We start from the raw sequence: 24,051 nt of genomic DNA on the forward strand, positions 1-24,051 counted from the left end.
TCTCCTCTTCTTCAATGGCAGCCAGCTGGAGAATTAGTTGCACCAGCTGTTTATATCAATACACACAACTCTTAAAATTCATTAGTACGAGCAGCCTCTGGTAATAACAAATGCTATGTTAATAGCTGTGAACGTGTGACTGTTTGGGATCCAATCACGGTGTTGATGCTAAAGTAAATCGCACTTGTTTTCAGATCTGGTTCGTCCAATCTTGAACAGATAAGTGTAACTCTGGTATTAGTTAGTCATTGTCCAGGCAACCACTGAGATGTGATTCAAATAGGACAGTCAGTCCGTTGGTCATTGTTTTTTTAGTTTCATGCAGACAATCCCTGGCCAGACATTTAGATTCTCACTCAGTTACAGCAGGTATTCAACCAGGGAACACTGTGTGTGTGTGTGTGTGTGTGTGTATGAAATACTATAGGTGATGTGCTGCTATGACTAACTAGAGAGCCATGTGTTGTAGCATTGAACCTTGCCGCTGAATCTGGGACAACACTTCACAGCATGTCACTGCGTCAGACACATGCACACACACATTGGCAGCTCATTAGAGGAAAAGGATGTGTACAACATCAGTGTTCTGCCAACATTTCATGAACAGAATATACTGGAACAAGGAGGAGATGAGACGAGAGGAGAGGCGAGCGGAAAATGGTGGTAGAAAAGAGTTGTAAGGAAAGGAGTTGAGGAAAGGAAAAGTAGGATTAGGAAATGAAAAGGAGGGGGCTGAACATCCTAAAGTTACACTTTGTATAGGAGTTAATTTTTATTTTAAAAAATGACATTTTGTCATTAGCAGTTCAGTGCTTTTTTTATTTTAAGGAAGCCATTTTATTTGGATAAAAGTTACATGTCCTTAGTATAAGATAAGAGACTGTTACTGTAATGTAAGAGATAGGCACTCCCACCTCCCCCACCTCTCCACACTGTATTGATATACAGTGAGCCTGATGGGAGGATGATATTGATTGACAACCAGCTGTTACATAATTAAGTCATGTGACTGTTTTGGAGAGATCAGGGCAACACAGGACACTTCAAAGAGTTACAGTTGACAAAAATAGGTTCTAATTAGTAGAATTACTGGACATTGATTTTCTAAATCACTGATTTTTGATACAGGAGCTTTAGTTTCACAGTGATACCATGTGACACTCATGATGAAATTTTATCATTACAGTATTGCAATAGCTGTTTAGATTTTCTTCTGTAATCTGGTGATTATTTTATTGATTAATGGTTTTTTTTTTATCAATAGAATTTCAGAAATTATTGAAAAATGCTCATTATAATTTCCTAGAACCTGGGAATGCTGCCCACATTCTGAGTTTTCTCAGTCCAAAACTAAAAACATTCAGTTTACTATCATGTTTTACAAAGATGTGCCAATTCCTCACATTCAAGAGGCATTTAGGTTTGAAAAAAAAAAGTGAGAAAATTATTTGATTATCTTAATAGCAGCCAGATAGCTACGAATCACATTGTATAAATGTGATTTTTGCCTTTCAGTTTCACTGTTATTGTACATATAAGGGTCTAAAATGTAAAGGAGAGACTCATGTGGACCACTGCACAATGTGCGTGTAGTGGCATGTCCTCTCCTGGGAAAAAGGCTCTTGAATAATATTGCTTTGGGGACAACATGCAGACATGTTAATGCTTGTCTAGCAGTAAAACAGCTCACAAACTTACAGAGGAATTGAAGTTTTACAGTTTGAGTGACCAGTAGAGTAGTTTTCAGCAGCAGACACACAATTCATACGAAATATGTTGTACAGGAAGGCTGATCATTGACAAATTCTTGTGTCAAACTTGTGTGTACGCTGCTGAAGGTAATAATAGTAGCTCCCTGTTGGCTGAGGAAGGATTCACAAGGTGCTAACTTCTGCCTGTAATGTAATTTAATACTCGGCTATTGTCACAGGTAGACTCCACAGGTACACTACATGGCTGCTTACCTCTGCTGTAACCTTAGCCCCAGTCACAGCTATGAAACAGGTGATGAGAGAGGGAGAGATAGAGACAAGAAAAGATAAAGATGGATGAGAAAGAAATGACAAAGAGAGAGAAAAACTGTAACAGTGCGTAGGATAGTATGTCTGTCAAACTGTTTGTGTGTGTGTGTGTGTGTTAGCCATTGATATTTAATGTATACAATAAATAATGAAGGCACATGGGCAGGGTGCCAGTTACACCAGACTCACACTGCGAGCAGTACGCAGAGGGCACCAAGAGGGCATGGGGGGTACAGAGGAGAAGGGGCAGGGCAGAGCTGGTGATGTATCCAGGCAGGGAACAATTCCCTGCCAAAGAAAGAGATAACAGAGATAACAACAAAACCAAAAGGACATCAGTTTAATGGTGATTGATGAAGAATTGGTGCATTTATCTTGGTTTCGCTCTGTGAAACAAAATGCAAAAATAATTGTTTTTTGAATATGGAATGTGTTCGTGACAGGCAGATGGTAATGGGGAGCAGGATGAAGGCTGCGGTTTGGATAAGGCTTCGGGAAAGATCTACCATGCCTTCCGGAGCTCGGCATGACCGCAGGGGAGAGAGTAAGAGAGACACAAAAAGAGGGAGGGAGGGGTGGGGCACAGAAAATGAGAAGAAACTGGCATGCAGAGCAGGAAGCGGTTTATAGACATATGACAGGAAGAGGAGTGTTTGAGGTGTGGTCCTGCTTCTCATCTTCAGCTAAATTAGCAATCATTTAAACGATGTGATGGTCAAACTTTGCCACGGTGCCACGGTGGACAGATTTCTAGGAAAAAAGCAGAAATAAACTGTAGCTTATGAAGAGAGCTGGACATTGCCTCTTCGTACATTATCGTCTACTCTTGTGCATTTAAAATGTATATGTACAACCACAACAACAGGCAGCACTACATTTCCAAAGGATCCTGTATTTGGGCTGACCCTGCCAGCTGCTGTAGCAGTAGTACATCTGTCTCTGTTTTTGGATATTTCCCTCATGTTGTTCTGACTTTGTAAGTTTAGATGTATGTCACCTGTCTTTTTGAATTGCCACCGTTGTAAATAGGTGTGCAGTGTCAGCTAAACAAATATATAAATGAAAATTGTGGTAATTATTGTGGTGGTGGGGCTCAGAGTGAATCAAAGTTGGGATTTTGGTTAAAGGGAGAAAAGGATGGCATGCTTCATTTCTGGCAAGGTATGTTTTTGTAAAAAGGTTTTGTTTGTTTTGGCCCAAAGGGTCATATCATTGGAGACTGTACAATTCTATTTTAATGACAGATCTGTGTGTGTGTGTGTGTACGCGCGTGTGTTTTGGTTAGGGATTTGGCAGTAGCAATACGCCAAAAGAGCAGCCCTGAAGCTATACGTGCACACGGCTCTCAAAATTTCTAACTCTACCTCTTTCCCTCCACCCTCACTCTGTGTATATCATTGGAATGAGTGGGTGGTCTGTGTGTGTGTGTGTGTGTGTGTGTGTGTGTGGGGTATCATCACAGTGAGTGGGTGGTGTGACCAAAGAGAGGATATTGCGTGGGAGTGAAGTACCATTGAGGTGCATGAGTTGTGTGTATGTTGGAGAGAAAGTCTGTATTAATTATAATCCCTCTGATCAGTGCTGGTTTGGCAATAGAATAGAATTAAGTAGAATATAATAGAATAGTTGGTCCACAAATATGTAGATGAGACAGTAATAGAGACCACTATTGTGGTAAAACATACTTTTTTTAATTTCTGATCTGTCACTGATCTCTGATATTAACAGTGCATCAGGCTAAAGTGCGGATTTTGATTGTGATTATGAAATTCCTTCATGTTAATGTGACCTTACTTCTTTTTCCATGAGTTAAGATATGTATTATTATGGACGATTATGGGTCGATTATTACATTTCCAAAGATCGATTTTTTTTTTCTTTTTCTTTTTTTTTTTTTTTTGTTGTTGTAATGCACTGCAGTGACTCTCCAGTTACTGGCTGTCATACACGATTTAACCGCAAGGCGGAGCTGTTGACTACCAGTCATAACTCAACACCCTGTTACAGAGTCAGCGAGCGAGCTTACTGCGCTAGCGAGGCCAGAGGCGTGTGGAATGGAGGAAGAAAAACCATGAACCGGCAGCCAGCCAATCCATCCAGCTCCATCTCGGCTAAAAGCGAGCGTGTGGATGCACTTTGGTTTTCATGGCATGAGTTCAAAACACGTCGACAGGACGTATCTTGTCAACAAACTTTGCCGCACTAAGTTAAAGCACTGTGGCAATACCAGCAACATGAGGGCTCCAGGTTCGAACCCCAGCCTGAGCTCTTCCACGCGGAGTTTGCATGTTCTCCCTGTACCTGCGTGAGTTTTCTCCGGGTACTCCGAGCTTCCTCCCACAATCCCAAAAACATGCACATTAGGTTAATTGGCTACTCTACATCGCCCCTAAGTGGGTGTGTGCGTGTATAGTTATCTGTCTTTGCGTGTCGGCCCTGCGATTGACTGGCGACCACTCCAGGATGTACCCCGCCTGTCGCCCGTAGTCAGCTGGGATAGGCTCCAGCTCCGCCGCGACCCTGACGGATCAAGCGGTATAGAAAACCGATGGATGGATGAATGGATGGATGGATGGATGGATGTGGGCTCACATGTCGCGCTTCCATCCAGAGGAGGCTGCTAAAGACAACCGCCTGAAGCCTCATTCCACCGAATCAACGCACTCTCCACAAGGTGACAACAAAATTAACCCTGGTGACAGACTACATCTAAAACGAGTTTAAAATAATAATAATAATTTGGAAGTTACATCTATACACAATACTGAAGCTTTGAGATGTTATTCAGTAATTCAGCAGCTGTTTTTTTTTAATGGTAAAATACGTTTATTTTGCTTTACTGTTGCCAAATGGAAACTCAATAATAGATTGGTGAGTCAGCAATGAATCAGGAAATTGGACTGATTAACCAAAGCAAATACTTAGTTCTCAGTAGGAAGCATCATTATTTATTAGTTAGCAGTTTAGAAGAGCCTAGATTGTACTCCCTAAACAGAATATATATATATAATATATGATCCAAAAGAAATTTGGCAACTGCAGACTGTCTGTACCGCCCCTTTGAGCCCTGTGAAGATGTCGATTACCACATATTGCTCAGCAAAAAAGAGCACAGAGTCTTTTGTACCAGTATATTTTTTCTAACCATGTTACCAAATTACATATTTTATTCTTGACAGCTGTCAGGGATCCATTTTAAAGAACTGAGACAGTGGTGGAAGAAGTAATCAGACCTTTTACTTAAGTGAAAGTAGTAGTACAGCAAATTCTCAGTCACAAGTAAAAACTCTGCATTCTTTCTAAATCAAAAGTAAAGTATCAGAAATAAAAGTTATCACGCTGTAGATTTAGCTTTAGTTTAGCTTACTATCCCATAAATTAAGTCGCCAAACAAATCAATTAAGCATTTTAGCTCTACTCTTCTTTAATGGTGTTGCAATATTGTCATGCAGGTTGTGGAGGGGTTCATTTTTTCTCTGCTTGTGTGTTACAGTAGAGCAAGATGACTCAAACATGCTTTCTTATTCTCAGCAGTCGCTCCATAACCTGTTTTGGCTGCTGCTATCGTCAAAATCGCTGCTGTTGGGTGCACTTACAGCACTTCTCTCTATCTCTCAATCAGAGATACATACTTTGTAAATATACTCAGGGGCACAGTCATAAGGACTGTGTATGTGTGTGTGAGACTGTGAGATATTTTTAGCCTCCTCTGTTCATCTTGCCTGTCAGTGGAGCTGACATTGATCAGGGTGGAGATGACAGGCTCGCTATGCATCGAAGCTTTCACATGGTTCTGCACCTCTGATTGTTACCAAACTGAAAAGTGGAGCCATGTTACGCGTTTCATCTCGTTTAGATTCTTTATTGTACAGGCTGTCTTTGATCTTTCAAGCGTGTTGCTGTGTGTATTTGTTGTTTTCAACTAATCTGTGCCGAGGGAAAAAAAACTAAGCAAAGCTGAACCTTTACTGTCATGAAAATGCTTTTTTTTTTTTTTTTTTTTTTTTTTAAATCTGTTGACAGCAAACTGTAAACATGGGAAATTCCGTTAATAATAAGTCCTTAAGTCATTTTGGTACATACTGCACCATAAATATGAGGTTACGTTTTACTTCACATTGTAGACATTTAGAAGGTGCTCTTATCCACAGTGGCTGACAATGAGTCAACGGAGCAGAAGTGACAATAAGAGTGTGTGGGTGTTAAGAGAGAAGCACAGCATCCCTCTGTACATCTACCACCCCTAAAGCTTTTCATAGGTTAAGTGCTGCGTGTAACGGCTCAGAGACGGCAAAAAAACTCAGCTCTCATCAAGCCTCAAAGTCATGTGTAATTTAGCTTGAACGTAACTTAAAAAATGTAAAATTGTACTTTTTGTGTATTTTAAAGCAAAGTCTACAAAGTCAGGTAGCAGTCCAGGGTGTACAGCAAGTCATCGTATGATGTGATCGTAGTCAATATCACTATATATAGTAATCACACTTCCACAAGCTCCAGATGTTAATTATTTTCACAATAGTCAGCTGTGGCCATGAGGAGGTTCACCTCTTATTTTGTGCAACTCATTCACCTCAGATAAAGTGCAGCTTGTCTTCATTATGATGAATACAGTCTGATTCCATTTAATAGTGTAAAAAACAAAATGACCTCTTATACATTTATACATACAGTATACTGAAAATAATCTGATTGAAAACTGAAACCAGCTGAGTCTGAGTCCTTCGCCGATGAATACCTCTGTATTTGTGTGCTCATTAAAGAAATAAATGCCTGAAATACAGTGAGTGCATGTGCTCAGAGGGCAAACACAAAGGATTAGAGATTTTCTGAGTTTCTTAGATTACCGAGCAACATGTTTTGTACACAGAGCTACTATATGTAAAGATTTTTACAAAGGCAAGTGTTGATTAAGTTGTCTCTCTCCTTTTCTCTGTCTCCACAGTGTGTTGTTTCGTGGTTCACAAACGTTGCCATGAGTTTGTCACTTTCTCCTGTCCAGGAGCTGATAAAGGACCTGCGTCAGATGTGAGTACAAATAAATAAATTATTTGAAATCCAGTGCTGTGTATGACAGTGAGAATGAATAGTGAAAGACACATGGAACCAGAGAGACACAGAAATTGCATAGACATTTCCAGCTCATGAGCCCCCATCACCTGTCACCACCAGTGATACGGCTGAGCAGCCTCCATCTTTTTCTCTCTTCTCGTTTTCCTTTCCTTGTCAAGACAGTTACACTCCACCATGACACACTCGCACGCAAGAATTTCTCAAGTATTTACATTTAATAGACTCAATACTGTAGAAGTTGCTTCACTATCATAAAACTGTTTTATTTATTTTTACAACACTGAATCACAGTGAATGTAATTCGTATATTCTTCGTTTCAAGTTCAGGTTTAATTGTGCAGTCTACAATTCTGCTTTTTACAAGCGTACCACAATAGAAGAGCAGCGACAAAGATCAATAAAATCAAAGATACAAAAAAAAGTGCCTGTAATCAGTATTTTCTGATCACGTCTACTTGAAAGAGGTCACTCGTAGATCAACCTGCAGAGAATCATCACTCGACTCTGCAGTTTCCCCACAGCTCTACAGAGCTTTGCGGCAACTTCCAGTTCATTGTTCTGGTTTACATTACTGTTTTGCTTCATTCTCACCTCTCACATCGGTGTCGTTTTCAGCCGCAGCTATTTTCAGCTGAAACTTTCTGATAAACTGATTGTACGCTACCTGCTCCTCACCAAACAGCTCAGTCTCTATAAAAAATTTAAATCAGTCTGAAACAGATTTTTTTCGGTTTCTCTTCATGAAGCAAACTATAAAATGTGACCTTGTATTGATCCACCCATTGGTCCTAAAGGAGCACTCATCTTTTTCTGACTGCTGCCCAAATTCACTCTTGCTTTTACTCTCGTTTGCTGTCTATTAGGTTTAATCCATTAGTTGACTTAAACTCTGTTCTGTTCTTATCTCCTCTTAAACAAAAACACCTGCTCGCTATGAAGACATGGGCAACATATAAACTCTGTGATTGCGTGTTCCAGTGCTTGACATAAGACATATCACAGTTTTCATCAGTGCACAGCAAATGAAACATTTCTGGATCTCCTATGCATTTATTTCTACAGATACTGTACACAGTATCGTTAAAGGTTGTGCTTGGTGGTGCCAGGTCTTATTTTATTAATTCTCTTTTAATGTTCTCTTCATCTTCGCATCTGCTCCTACAACAGGAAGTACCTTCAAGTGGTACTTTTATCGTTATCCATCCTCTCAGCGGGCTGAGAAGCAGATAGTGTATTTCCTCTGATTTATAGTCTTAAAATGTAACTCTATTCTCTAATCTATCCTTTCAAGTGGACCAAATTCTTCCTCTCAAGAGCGCTCTCAGGAGGCCACCTTCATCCCCTCAAAAACCCAGGGGTCCTTAAGTTTCCTACCTCCCTCTGGAGTGCCCTTTCACTTTGACTAGTACATTCAGTGAACCGCCTCCAGAGGAAAGGCTGATGTTTGCTGTTTGGCTTCCTGTGGTGTATTCTGTATAACTGGCAAGTCTGCAGTCTTTCCTCTCATCTTGCTAAATGTTAAAAATTCGAACTTAAATAATGTATTTAAATTTAATATTGGGCTGCAACTAGCAATTACTTTCATTATAGATCAATATACCAGTTAATTTCTCAATTAATTGATTAATTGCTTTGTTGTAATTTCCCACTGACCAATATGACGTCCTCAGATGTTAGAATAGAATTCAGATTAAAATGGTGAGGGTTTTCTGTTGATCAGCTAATTGACTGATCGTTGCAGCTCTGGTAATATTTCTTTTTTTTTGACTTTAGATAAAGACGCCATGTGCATTTTTCTTGTCGACCGTCTTAGTGTTACCTCAGGCTGAAAAATAAAGTTGCACTTGCAGATATTACAAGCTGACAACTCTCACTAGTACTTGCGGATATACCCGTGTCAGTGCCGCAGCATGATACCAGGTTCACTTTTTAAAACACTTCACACAGTCATCAGGACAGCAGTCAGAGCTCACCAAATATTGGATGTGGCCTTGATGCCTAACAAACGTGTTGAATGCATTTCCTTCTTTATTAATTATTGTATTGCACTCTTAACATTCTTGTTTGCTAGTTGTCTTCTGCCTTTGTTGACATATTGCTATGCTTTGTATATTCCTACCACCAACTGTTGATCAGCAGAACAAAGTGAAACCAGCAGCAGGAGTGTGCATGCATCACCCGCATGTTCACACGTGTGCATGGTACAAACAAAACAAGTGCCCATAAAAATCTCTAAAAATTAAAATATTGCTCCGTGGTGCCAATAGTGGTGGAAAACACCACCTTTAGTTGCTTTTAGCAGAGCAGAAGTCATCAAAGATGAATTAAGATTTGGTTGTTCCCGTCATGCTTCACAACATAATTTAGTTTCAAGGCTCTAAACTGATTTCTGTCCCTTTCCTTTCCTGCCCATTAGAAGTTTCAGAACTTTATGCTTAGTCAGAAATTGGCTGGTTTAGGCAGCTTTGTTGAGTTTTTTTTTTTTTTTTTTCCTTTTTGATTCTGGGCTTAAATAATTCCTTTCCCTACTTTAAAACGTCCTCAAAGGCCTTATGCTTGAGTTTTTGAAACTAGCGTACCAACCTGTTTCTTCATTAGTCACTTCAAATGTCATTCTATTTTCTCTGAAATCCCCCCACAAGCCCCCCTTCCTTGTCTATATTTCTATATTTGGCATACATTTAACTCTCCTCTCCCTGAATCTCTCTTCCACTGTCTCCCTCTCTACCAACCCTCCCTCTACATCTAACTCTGCTCTGTACATCCTCTATTTAAATGCCACTCCACCCAGGGGGCCCCTGCTCTTAATTACGGGGCCTCGCCACCCCCACCATGTCATTTCCTTAATGAGTTCGTGGCCTTACGACCTCGGCTCCTGCACAGCGGGAATGTAGGGTAGATCTGCTCCAAACTAGCTTCTCATTTAAATATAGGAGACAAGGAAGATAGGTGGCCTCATCTTATGATTAGAGAAGGAAGGAAGAAGGGAATGAGGCTCACAGATTTTTAACATCAAGATTTTCAGCTGGTCATATAATTCTTTGAATATTATGTAATTTGGTTAATTTATCTATGTATTCAAGATTGAATTAAAAGTATGGATTTGATCAGTTCTCAGCAGAAGTCATGAGATATCACAGATATTTACATATTTGTCTCATTGCAAGCTCAAGAAGAAATTTCTTGATTTGATCACGAGGGTGCTCAGACTTGGTCATGGAACATTATGGAACACCTGGATGAAGATAATTTTAATAACACTGTGAGATTTGTACAGCTTGACACGCTGCTCACACCCACGCACACCTGCACAGAAATGGCTTTTTGAACTTGAAACACTGGGAGCGGTACATTTTCAGCAGTTTGGTTATTTTCAGCTTGATCATGCAACATATTCAGGTGTCGTGGAAGGTTTTATCTGTCAGATAGTTTGTTCCAACAGTGAACGGTGAAGCATACCGTCATACTGTGTGAAGCTCATCTTTGCTAGGTTGCTAAAAAAATAAAAATAAAGCTGTGTTTTTCCTCTTACTTAAGATTATGGAAATCTTTCTAGTATTGTATTTTATCATGTTTCTAAGAGAAAACAACAGGAATATCCAGATTATAAAAGGCTGAGGCTTTAAATGATAGTAAGGGTAATGTTGTTGGGCTCTGGGAATTTGTGATTGGCAACTTTTATTGTTTCCTGACATTTTATAGACCAAACAGTGAATGTATTAAGACAATAACAAGCAGATTAGTTGATATTAAAAGTCATGTCAGTGCTTGAATAGGATTCATTTATGTCAGAGAAAAATGTTATTCCTTCCCTCAGTCCTTGAAACAACGACCCTGAGGAGCAGATTCTTTGTGCCTCACAAACATCAAGAAACAGCAAAGCAGAAGCTGTTTTTGAAGAGCAACAGGTAGATGAAGACGCAGTTTGCAGATCTGCAAGATTTATTCTGTATAATCAGTAAGATTGTCTCACTGTCTGTAGCAATCAGTCCACCACTCCCTTTTTACCTCCTGCCAGTTGCTCCGTCTCTCCTCCTCTTTCTGTCAGCCATGTACGTTTAAAAGGAGAAGTCAATTATAGATCTGGGTTAATAGAATGGGTTCCCTGTGGGAGAGGTCGAGGGATGAGATCCTCTAATGAAACCTACATTTCAGGCCCACAGCCCACTGATGGTATAGAATCCAGTGTGTGTCTGTGTGTATTGTGTGTTTGTGTGCATGTACAAGGATAGCAGTGCTCCAAACTAGTTTATCAAATAATGTTAAAAAAAAAAAAAACAACAACCAGGAAGACCTAGACTGATCCTGTAGTATTTATTTATATATTTTGTGCAAAGCAGTGTTGGGGGGTTTGAACAGCTTTCAGTCAGGGAAAGAAAAAGACATTTTATTACTAAAATGGAAGTGAATTATATATATATATATATATAGTAGAAATGTGATTTACTAATGAAATATCATTGAGCACCTTCAGTAGGTGCAGATTTTCTTCTGAAAAGGAAGAAATTGATGTGAGTTACACTGTAATGGATCATTTATTTGGCAAGGAAATTTCTGCATCAAAATGCATTTCATTTAGTAATCCAACTAAACTTGAAATTTATGTTTTTGGTGCAACTGGCAGAAACTGTGGGCTCACAGCAGCCTGTTAACCAATACATAACACAGATTTTTTTTTTTAAATGTGCGTAAAAATGTGCAACAGCAAACCTTTACTTTTACTGATTCAGAAATCTCACTGCATTAAGGAGTGTCTCTTTAACTGCGATAACAACAGGTGTAATAGTTCGTTTTGCTCATAAGGGCCAGAGCTATTGTTATTTCAGCAGCTTTCAGTAACAGTGTCCCAGTTGGACTGACAGAGTTGAGATATAACATAATAAAGTGTTCAGTGGACAGTCTAACACAAGGTTAACACACAAACTTACAGCTATGGACAAATCACGTTGTTCAGTTCAGTTCAGCTAAGCTGTATGTCTGTGGACTGTGAGAGGAAACTGAAGCACAGACACAGGAAGAACAGACCCAGTCAAGTTCAGTCCCAGTGACAGTGTGAACCACTGAGCCACTGCTACACCCGAGTTTGAGATATTCACCTTCTCACTTCCTCATTTTTAGGAAAATATTCTGAATGCACTTTAGTCGTTTCAGAGCTGATCTCCTTTTACACGGCAGGCAGGGATGTGACACCCCCAGCTCCTTTTCAAACTTGTTAATGGGATTTTAGGGTGGAGTTTGTATAGTCCTTTTTATTAGTATTTGGGAGCACAGCTTGGAGTGCCTGTGCCTCTAATCAACACATTTGATTCCAGTTCCTGCAGATTCAAAGAAAGTGGGAGAACATTTTAGCATCTTTTTATACCAAAGAGCTTTTTGAGTAATACGGGGCTCTGAACTTTTGAGCTCCAACCCATCAGGTGGTTATTTTCAAGCAAATGTAGTCAAAGCATTGACAGTTGAAAATTTCTTAAGTGTTTTCCCACTTTCAAAACCATCAATTTGTGATTTTTTGATACCCTAAATGATCTCATCAGAAAAGACAGATAATTGTTTTACTTGTACAAAATTTAGGACTGCAGCTGCTCCGCAATTTTCAAGATGCCATCATAAACAGATGTAATGGCTGGGCTACAGGTGTGTCACTCCATATCTTTTCTCTTATGTGGAGATCCTCTCTCTCTTTGCTGGCTGTAACGACTACAAAATGTGATTTCACACAGAACATGAATATGAGCAAGAGTCATACATCCTGATAGGATGATATATTTAACAGTATGTGTAACCAGATGGTTTAAAAAAAAAAGAAAACTGTGCCAAAACCACAAGATAACCTTTGATAGAGGAGGAGGGCTGACGAAGTGATGGAGAAATTGCGATTAGCATATGGAGGGAAGGAAGACAGAGAGGAACTACGTTCAGGGTGTGAAGATAAAGTCACCAGCCTAAGCCCTCTCTTCATTCCGCTCTTCCCTCTATTTTTATCACTCTTTCATTTTTCACTCCTCTTGTGATGCCATGACTCCTCTCTTTTTTCCAAAACGCGATTTCTTCTCCCTCAACCAACAAGAAATCCTTTAGTCTCTCACATGTAAACGCTCACACATTCCCATAGGACAAATTGCAAGCCTGAGGGGGATCAACACCACAATGGCACTGCATTTGTTGTGTTGATGTCAGGAAAAGCAGCTACTGCAGCCTCTGTTACATTACATTTGACTGTTTTTTTCTTTTTTTGTAAAAATCGAGTGTGCAGTCAGCTATCGAATCAGAGTAGGTGGAAAAACTTTTAAATATAATTTGATGTTTGCTCACTTTGGTGTCTAAGGAAATAAGGAAATAGCTTTTTTGATGAACATTAGTATGAGGAATATGACTAGTTTCAGCATCTATTATTCAGTCAGCTGAGGTGCTTTTCAGGAACACTTAAAGCTGTAGTTGTTAAAGGTTAAGTCAATGTCAGAATATACATGCTGTGTTTAAGGCTTTACAACATTCTTTAATCCTGGTAATTGTAGTGAAGGAGGACAAATACACTTAGTGTGTGGCTACTTGATTTAAGTTATTAGCCTGAAAACATTTGCCTGTGTTCAGATCAGTGCGGTTTGGATGTTTAACTTGATTTACGAGTGGCTCATTCAGATAACCATGTTTTTTGTTGTTGTTTTTTTTAGAGAGTTAGTTTTGTCAGGAAGTCAGTAAGTACACACTCAAGAATAGTGAGTGGACTGAAGACAAAATAAATAAAGGAGGAAAAAAAATTTGTTTTTGTGTCACTGACTGTGACTCAAGACCCTGCCTGTCTGCCTGTCACACGGCATCATGAATGACATGACGATATGTGTGTGGGGAGCTGACTGATGATGTTGGCAGGGAAAATAATGGACAGCAGAGTGTTAAACCAAAACAAAAGAAAAGCAGAGAGTGAGACAAAGCACAGCGTTGAGGAAACAGTCAAAACAGCGTCAGTCTTAGCACTGACTAATGGGCAGTCACTGCTCCGCCATCGAGTGTTAATGTTATGAGCAGGCTCTCGGTTTAGACACCCATTTACACAACATGTGCCATGCAATACACATTTGTCCAGGAGCACCACATCATACCATATCCTTTTAATAAGAGGGGTCTTGGTGAGTGAAGTTAAGCGAAACAAGAGGCTGAAACTGTCCCAAAAGTTGACAACATACAGGCAGCAGAAGAAAATGTCAAGTGTAAAAAAAAAACAAAAAACACCAGTGTAAATAAGAAATGTTTTGTAACAGTATGTAGCACCTTTCAGTAGCACACATCAGTTGTGCTACTCTGCTGCTAGATCACATACTGTATGTCAGAGTCAGTTTGGGTCACATGTCCCTGTTTCTATATCTTTATTGACCATTCTGTGTCAGCAGAGTGATTCATAGTCAGTGCATTGGCTTCAAAGCTGTTTTTTTGTAGATAGTTAATCTTTTATCTGGTTTGTTCTGTGTAACAACAGTTTTAGTCCTGGCAATGTCAGTCTGTTGCTTGAGCCACCACTTTGCTCCAGATGGGATGGACGGCCACGAAAATTTATGCAGACATTTCTGTCTGATGTCTTTGGTGAGCCCCTAACTTTTCCTCTAGCGCCACCATGAGGTTGACATTTTTGAATGAATTGTAATAACGTTTGTGAACCATTAACATTTAATTTAGTGGCTTTATCAGGTCAAAAATGAAATTAGTCCCCCCCATCTGTCCTGTCTTTGTTCTATAGCAGCAATATGACTTCAAGAAACAAGGTGATTTAGGTTTTTAGGGAGTTAATAAAATACTTTTAAGCAGTGATGATTAAAGGAATAAGATCTTTTTCTTTATTGTTATTATTACCTACTGGATACCTTTACTTCTTCAGGCCTTTGTAACACCTTTGCAGTATGGTAAAATTGATTTATAGATGTATTGGCATTGCACTATTTTTCTAGTTTTCTTTGATGAGCCGTCAACAGAAGACCACGTTCTGATTTCTAAAAGAGGAGGAGGCTGGAAAAGTAGTGAATTCTCTGTCCTCCTTTTTTCCTGCCTTTTTGTTTGTTTCTGATTGATCCCTCAGTTTTCAGGGTGAATGTATTTAATCATTAGTGTTTAGAAAGCTGGCGCCCTCTTTTATATCAGCCCTCACATCGCTCCTTGTCTGCTGTTGCTCATCACCGGAGCTTCAGCGGCACAATGTTCCCATGTTTTTCAGAGGAACAAAAAATAAATAAATAAGCAGGAGATGGTCTTGTCCTTGAGAAAGACGAGAACCAGCAGAGAAACAAACACACACACACAGATGCACACGCACAAATGCAAACACATACACAGTTGTGCAAAGAAACCCACACACCCATGCATAAGCAATTGCAGACGTGTGCACAATCGACCAGACTTAACAAGCACACACACACACACACACACACTTCTGAAGACACCTTGGGGAAGCTGGGTATAATTCAGGCAGTGGCAGCCTAAATTAAGCTTTATTTTCCAGGACAGGTGTGGAGCAGAGGAAGAAATCAATCAGCTCGTTTTTTCTGGCTCATGAGGTGGAACGACATGAAAACACACACACGTCGAGTATACTGTTTACACACACTTGACTGAATTGGTTTATATGAAAAATGTTTCCCTTGGCAGTGAACGCTTGTGTAGTCGATGCCATCAAAGCATCTTAGAGGAGATCCTGTAGAAATTCATTTTACAGTAAATAGCTGCACATTTGCTAACTGTGATGGATCCCCTTGGCAGAAACATTTTAACTCCTACACTGAAGTATCCCCACTTCACCACACAACCTGGATTCCTCTTAAGTGGTGTATTGGATGTTCTCACCATCCGTGGGTTCATGTTTCAGTGTGTGTGTGCGTGTGAGAGAGAGAGAGAGAGAGCGCAGTCTCTCAGTGGCCATCATTTACATGTCTACAGTTAATGTGTGTGTAAACCACAGCGCCTAGATGCAGGTGTGTATGCCCAGTGGGCCATGATTGCAGGTGTCACTCACACACACACACATGAATACATAACACAGTCACACATCAGACAGAAATAGCCAGTGTTTCTGCCCTAGTTGTCCCTTAGTTACAAATGTTTATGAAAGAGGAATTAGTGCTTGAGATTTCTTTTCTCAGTCAAAAGCACATGATGTCTAAATGAAGCAAATTTTGTTTTTTTTTAATAACTTACTTTTGCTGTAGCACATGCACGCACACGCACGCACACAGGTCACACATGTAGCTGCCATTTGTGACCTTGCTATGAACAAATAAATTCTGATGAAAATCTTTATCTGTTTATAGAGCAGATGTCCATGTATAGCCTCTCACCCGCACAGCCTTCCACGTGTTCAGTAGTATACACATAAATGAAGGCAGCACAGCACAGTAGCACTGAATTATAAATGCTTTACTGTCCTACAGAATGTGCACAGCAGTGGAATGTGGACGGTTAGAAAGAGATTGAGATGAATGTGTGGTGGTGAAAGATGAATATAAAAGAGATGGAAGCAGAGGAAAACATTTCCTATTTACATATTTTAAAAACATGAATTTATTCTCTCTCTCTCTCTCCCTTTTTTTTCGCTCTCTCTCTCGCTTCAGGACCCGAGGGCAAAGCACAAGTTTAAGATCCACACCTACTCCAGCCCGACCTTCTGTGACCACTGTGGCTCTCTGCTCTACGGCCTCATACACCAGGGCATGAGATGTGACCGTATGTTCTCTTTTGGATTAATCGTGTTGCTGTTAGCATATTGCATCATTTTATAGTCTTTTTATTGGCAAAAATATACTTTCTGTTACATCAGTATTTACAGCAACCCTCACATCAGTTGCAGCACATACACTTAGACCAATACAGAATTCTGCCAGTACTGCTTCATGTCTACAGTACAGTTTCTACTTTCAGTTAAATTAGTCATAACTGTATTACAACCGCACTAACATCCTTAAAAAGTCTTGGTATGTATACTATTTATGCCTTTATGTGTGCACCATCTTTGCTGGTGCACACTTCTATATAAAGAAATTCTCAGAGAATATACTCTGAGAATAAACAGCACCACAAACATATCTGTGTGTGTGTTTTCCAGACTGTATGATGAACATCCATAAGCGATGTGTGGCCAACGTGCCGAGCCTGTGTGGGACAGACCACACTGAGAGGAGAGGTCGCATCCAGATCTCCGCTGAGGTCAAGACTAATGTACTCACTGTTACCAGTAAGTAAAGCACAACACACACACACACACTTACACACTCATATGCACACACACCTACACGGTCATCAAATATAAATACATATGTCCACACTTTACTATAGAATACCAGTCATCTGTCTCCCTCTGCTGGTAGATCTACAGAGGTGATGCAACGTTGCAAACAGAGCTCAGGTGTGAGATGAGACTCAGGAATCATTGAGTGAAGTGAAGTTTGTATCATTACCAGGTTTGCGTTCATGCAAACTGATGTACAAAGCATTTCTACATTATTATTATCCAGGTGTGAAGAGAAAGAATGTACTTTATAGAAGCTAAATTGAAGAGATAACAAGTTAACATAAATACTGAATATGCTGCTTTGGGGCTTGGTTTATTCATATTGCAAAAAGTGTTTAATCCAGTGATGTTTACATTAAACTGAAGTCTAGTCCCAGTTTAAAACATTTGTGGTACAGACATCTTCACATGACGCTGTAAACTAATTTAACCTCAAAATCTTATGCAAAATGAAATACACATAGACTGCAAGGACCTTTTTGGCCTTTTCTTCTTTTGCATCAATTTTTGTTTCATTTTTTTCAGTGTAAGATGCATTTTTCCCTCTAAATGAGATTATTTCCATGGTTTTCTCAAGACTGAATGAGCAGGAGAGAAGAGAGGAGTCAGATTCATTTACATAGCGTGTCTCACACATTCACCCGCTGGAACATCTGTATTTTGCTGTTGGGTTGATAACTGAGAAGAGGCATCATTAGTCTCATTGTCACTAACATGCTAATCATTGTATGACTGACCTTATTTACAGTATTACCACTGTGCAGGTTTTTAGTTTTTACGAAGCAGGATTGCAGCTCAGAGTTTGTCCTCTTTTATTTGTTCAAATGAGTTTTGTTTTTACTCTAGAGCTCCACAACTTTCTGCAGACAAATTCCTCACATGCAGCTGTGATTAATTGTTGTATATTTGCAAATACCGTTTCTTAGCTGGACTTCATTCTCATGCTAGAAGCAAGCAGCAAATCGTGGATATTGTCTTCAGTTACCACCATGTTATTTTAGCTGTTGACCTCCTCCACTGAGATCTGGTGTATTGAGATACATAAGCAGTCTGTCTGCTTCTTCCATGATTTCTTCATGTTGACTGAAATGGGGAGATTTTTACTTTTATTCATAAGGACCCAACATTTACTGTTGCTGAGAGTTAGAATATGTCAGGAAACATCTTCATCTACGCTGTGGTCCTCTGCAGAAAAATGTACTATGAAACAACAAATTCACAGCTCCTCATCTGCTCCTGATGTTACAGATCTTAATGTTATAAGGTGGATTATTGTCATCAGTCCTCAGGATTGCTATGTTTGTATCTGGCAGCTTTTTAGGGCTCACAGGATTGAGGATGATTTAGCTGTATGAATATGAAGCAGGGTGTTGCTCAGACAGAGCCATATCAGTCAGAGTCCACTAGAATAACTTAATATTAACCATTAATACACCTATACTTTCACACTCCACAACTTCACACATCAAAATGTGTAACTGTGCACTTTTCTTCTTTAACTGTTCCATGTTCACATTCTCTTGTCAAAATCTGTCCTTAAATTCACACCATCACATGTAGTTAGGTTGGATAAAGTAACAATTAAGGCATTTAGCAATGTCTTTTATTTCATCATATATGAGAAAATGATTAGTAAGTTTTTTTCCAGTGAAATGAATCTGTACTGACAAAATGCCTCACCTGAGCAAGTCTCATTTCAAAGGAGATATGTTTACTCTGCCTTGACCTGCCTAATGTTTTAATAAATTGATAAATTGGGGGGGACCATTACCACCCTGTTGTACTCTTGTAGTGCCTTGTGTTACCTCCAGGTGGCAGCAGATAATTACGTTAATTTAACAATAACTTAAATTGTTGGTGCCTCTAAACTCAGCTACAGTTGCTGTAATACTCAAACTGAAAACATCCTAAAATCGTTTGGCAGAAGTCAGACATCACTGTAATCCAGTGTCATGTGGAAAAAAGCCTATTTGTGCTCTGGCACTAAATGAGATGAATTCACACATATACTTTTTGCCTTTGGTAGAATAACCTGCGGCATCTAGCACAAACTTCAACGGCTTGTTATCTAAAGTGCATACACAGTTAATCTTGTATCCCAAGTCTGACTGCATTTCGGTATGGGCGGGTGGATTTCCCAGTCTGAGCCTACATTAATCTGCTTCAGCTTCAGCTGTGCCTCAATTCATCCTTAAGTAGTAGTTGACTGGAAGATCCTGGATGGTCTGCATGATCCTTTCCAATCGCCTGTTTTTCTGCCACTCACATGCTCTAATGGGATGGCTACTTTGCTTATCCTCATTTACCTGGAATCTGACAGGTGGCAGGAAATGTTTGGTCGAATGACATTTGACTGTATCGTAAATCTAAAGATTATAAACCTGTCTGGGGAGTTTCCAAAGAGCGCAGAATCATTATACATTATACTGGTTAGTAAATTTATTTTGCTCATGGGCAAATTTAAATTTCTAAACATAACTGAATGGGAACTTTGGCTTTGACTAGATCAGTCTAGAAAGATCCAAACGATTTCTTGCTGTTAAGAAAAAAATAATAATTTCCGTACTGCTCTTAAATAAAGAAGTGTTTCATTCCTCTGGGATTGCACAGTAGACAGTAAATAGTCAGTATTACAGGGTCTGTTCATTAGTGTCTCCTCTAAATATTGCTTAAATAGTTCATAAACAAGGGATGTGAATATCATAAAAAGAGATTATATATACACCACCATGTGCCCGTGTCTACATGTTAAATTATTTTTTCTGTACAGTATTTCTTTGGGATTCATTCTCTTTTTTTTTTTTCTGTCTCTCTCCCCTGTTCTCTTTTCTCTCTTCCTGGTTCCCACGCTCGTAGACTGATCATTAGCAGGGATTTACTGTGGGAAATGATAAGAGAGCAGACTTATCACACACAACTGCTAGGACAGCAATAAGGGCTACACCTCACTGGTGCTGCACAACAGAACAAAATAAAATGCAATAGAATACATTTTAAAAAAGCTAAATTGTAGGAGCTGTCAAGAAAACCTATCAGCCTACTTATGATATACAGTACAGTTATACAGTATATAAAGTATACAGTTACTTATCTGCCTATTAGTCTTATGTGCATTAACATTATCAGCACAGAATTACATACCTATATTTGAAATAGGATCTTTTTTGTGCAGAAAATACATTGATGTTGTGTGACGCTCCTGTCCTCAGTCGCTTGTGATTAAAATCCTCCTCTCGTTTTCCTTGAGCTTGTGGTTTACAGTCAGTAAGAGGCACAGGTGGTGCGGTACTCGTTTGTGTCCACAGGGGTCAGTGTGCAGCCATCAGCCACTTCCTCCCTCGTTGCAGGGAGGAAGAAAAAAAAAAATGCACCACAGTGAACGAGTCGTAGAACCACTAGGAATTTATTGTACAGCTTAAAGTAGCAGGAGCTGGTGAAATGGCCACAACACTGAAAGATGCATTTGTGCTGTGGACCTCAGTTGTTTATTTAATCAAAGTAATTGACATGGGTGTAAAGTGACACTTTATTGATCACTTTTATGCCTGCCCTCGCCACCCTGGTGGGGAGATTAGAGCTCAGAGTCAGTGGCAAAACAGCAGCAATGGAGATAGAGGATCAGCATCAAGCTCAAGGACACCCCAGCAGGGAGAATGCAGTGGGACGTGGGATTGGGGGCTTTGAAAGGTGCCTCCCCTTCCTTTGGTACTGCATGCACTAATGCTGCATGAGTCATTTATGTAGTCAATGACTCTGGGTTTGTTGGTGCAAAAAGTTCCAAACGTATGTTGTCAAGCTTCTAAAAGAGCATTAAAGAAGAAAAAATAGCTGCATTAGTTTCAGAATCGTGGTGTCCTGTTTTGACACTTGACATATTCTGGATGGCTCCATTGGGAATTTGAACACTTACTGGTTTTCCTGTCAGCTCTGAAGACCTTTCCAGCTTTGGTTTTAGCTGTGCTTTATCACATTATCCACAGAGTTGAACAGCTTTGAGCCCAGGCTTCACATTGTTCCTCCAACCTGTTGAGATTATTGAGGCTCTTATTTACTCAAAATATCCATGTTTTATCCATGTGACAGGAAGTCCTCTCATCAGAATCACTGAAAGACTACTGAACAGGCATTAGACCTGGCCTCGGGTCATGCCAAAAGAACGAAGAGACGATGCTGCACCTGCGATTTCAAGTCAGTGTGTTAACCGAATGCAGAATGTCTCTTCAGTAGATTGGGATCACACTCAACTAGGAGTGTGATCAGCATCAATCAACAGTTCATTTTCTTTGGTGTGAACCACATAGGGGAAAGATGCTCTATTTCATTAGACAGACTTTTGACAGTTGACAACACAAACATCACATAAACATCTTACTTTTTATACTTAATAAATCTGTCATTTTTGGGGTTCAGAACAGATGTTGATGTTACAGGAGGGGATCTGGGCTTTTTTAATCGTCACCTTTTTTTAATGCAGTGTTAATTTGCATCATTCTCATCTGTCTCGATGAGCCAAACTGATATATGTATATGTGCTTGCCGTGACAGTCAATACCATTTCACCATCCCCGAGGGGAAATATCTGAAAAAGACTTCAGTAGTTTTGCAGTGCATATATGCAAGCAAGTAGAAGTTGGACAGAACATAAGAATCCTGCTTAGACTCCGAAGAGGCTGCTTCACATGGGAAAAGGTGCACCGGCAACACCCACGCCACGGTGCGCATACAGTATTCTGCTGTTACTGCACTCTTATCTCCATTCACCCTCCCTGTAGACTCAAATACATGCCTTATCTCTCTCTCTCTCTCTCTCTCTCTCTCTCTCTCTCTCTCTCTCTCTCTCTCTCTCTCTCACACACACATACACACACCTCTACACGCTGACCCATACATGCTCTTTTGAACTGAAGAATCTCCACACATGCATACACAGGCACGTGCGTCTAACACACCTGTGCATTCACATGCAGATCCATTCACTCACTGACACACAAACGTAAAAACACACACGCACACACACACACCCATTGCTATTTACTGTAATTGTCCTATGAGACCATTTGGCATTCTACCCTCTTTATGGCTCCCCTCAACCAGCATTTGATAGTCGCTTTAACAGGCATCATCTAATATTTATTGACCTGCTCCGCTGAGGGCTTAATGTTGGCCATTGGGTCTGTGCTGTGGTTGACTTCTTGGAGCTCAGTGTAGCATAGCACTTTAACCGCATGAAACCCTCGTTCCTCTGACATCTTGAAGTGTTCTTACAGTGCGAGCCCACTTGGAAGCACTCATTTCAGTCCTGGTTTGAAAGGATGTTGCATGTTCCACACAGCGCTAAGATCTGTGTGTCTTAATTGTTGTAACTGTAAAAGGGAAAAAAAGAAAAACCATTGTGGGCAGCAGAGACGGCCTGAAAAGTTTCACTCCACTTTCAGGTGCACCGTGGAGACAACACGAGACGGACCAGTTTCGGTATTGTGTCACACTTAAATGTGACATTTTTAATCTGCATAATTTGCCTCAGTCTAATCATGGCAGCCCATAATTTTGCAGTGCAGAACACGCTGTTTCCTCCCTTCTCTTCTTTTTCAAGCAGTCCTCTGTTATGTGTGAAATAAAGTCCAGTTACAGTCTCAACTAAAGCTACAATCCTACTGTTTCTTCATGTACTCTTTGCTGCCCAGACCAACACAGAAGTGTTACATCATTATTTTCATTACTTTGGCTGTTTGTTTGATTGAATAATGAGGTTGCATTTATTTCCATTTGGTTACTTTTGTGTGCAACAATAATATTTTGAAGTAAATCAACTAATGATTCTCTCTGTGCCTTCTCTTTGTGTATTACAATATGGATACCAGCAAAATGGTGTGGATTTATTGTTTCTTTTCCAAATGGACATTTTTAAATAGTGAACCATGATTTGGTTTGCTACCAGAAAGTCAGTTTGTCTCATAAAATATTCAGAATTTTTAAATGTTATTTTCACAGATTATTCTAAAAAAAAAAAAAAAAAAGGCTCTGCTGTCACACACAGAACCATTTCACATTTCAGTGTTGTTACTGATGCTTCTCCCTCTCTTTCCCTGCCTCCTCTCTTCTTTCTGTCTTCTCCATCTCCCTCCAGTCAAAGAGGCTAGGAATCTGGTTCCCATGGACCCCAACGGTCTCTCAGACCCCTACGTGAAGCTTAAACTGATTCCAGATCCTCGCAGCGAGAGTAAACAGAAGACCAAGACCATAAAGTGCTGCCTCAACCCCACCTGGAATGAGACCTTTAAATTGTAAGGCTCCATTGCACCTTGTTTGGTGGTTTCGTATTTCATTTATCTTTCTGTCTGTCTTTGCTTTTTCCCTTCTTCTCCTTCCTCCAGTCTTTCGCCATTTTATCTCCTTTTCTTCTCTTTCATCTCCCCCACTCACTCACTGCAGTGTTTTAAGAGCATCACATTATGCTCATCTTTCCAAGCATATGTAACCGCTGGCGCTCTTATAAAAACATCTGGCTCCTTATATTCATAAAACCTTGCTTTTGGGGTTGGTTTCTGCAGTTGGCTCCAATTACATTCTCAATAAGCCACATCACAGTTTGCATGGAAGAAGACAGATTTGCATTTTCAGGCATCTGGGTGCAGATGCTCAGTTTGAAAGCCATTTTTTGCACCTATCCAACAAATTGAAGTAATAAAC

The 24,051-nt window shown here is 39.9% G+C and overlaps 1 protein-coding gene across 3 annotated transcripts in view; it reads left to right on the forward strand.

Moving 5' to 3' along the window:
- prkcbb (protein kinase C, beta b) overlaps window positions 1-24,051 on the forward strand; it is an 81,339-nt gene that overhangs the window by 19,657 nt on the left and 37,631 nt on the right. For all 3 annotated transcript variants that reach the window (XR_005896327.1, XM_041062105.1, XM_041062104.1), the window contains exons 3-6: window positions 6,964-7,046; window positions 16,685-16,796; window positions 17,176-17,304; window positions 23,489-23,645. Coding sequence is in view for 2 of the 3 variants with exons in the window: in XM_041062105.1 (XP_040918039.1) it covers window positions 6,964-7,046; window positions 16,685-16,796; window positions 17,176-17,304; window positions 23,489-23,645 (481 nt within the window). In the remaining variant the exon portion in view is untranslated. The remainder of the gene's footprint in view (window positions 1-6,963; window positions 7,047-16,684; window positions 16,797-17,175; window positions 17,305-23,488; window positions 23,646-24,051) is intronic.

Source organism: Toxotes jaculatrix, chromosome 18 (assembly GCF_017976425.1).
Source record: "Toxotes jaculatrix isolate fToxJac2 chromosome 18, fToxJac2.pri, whole genome shotgun sequence".
Taxonomy (NCBI): domain Eukaryota; kingdom Metazoa; phylum Chordata; class Actinopteri; family Toxotidae; genus Toxotes; species Toxotes jaculatrix.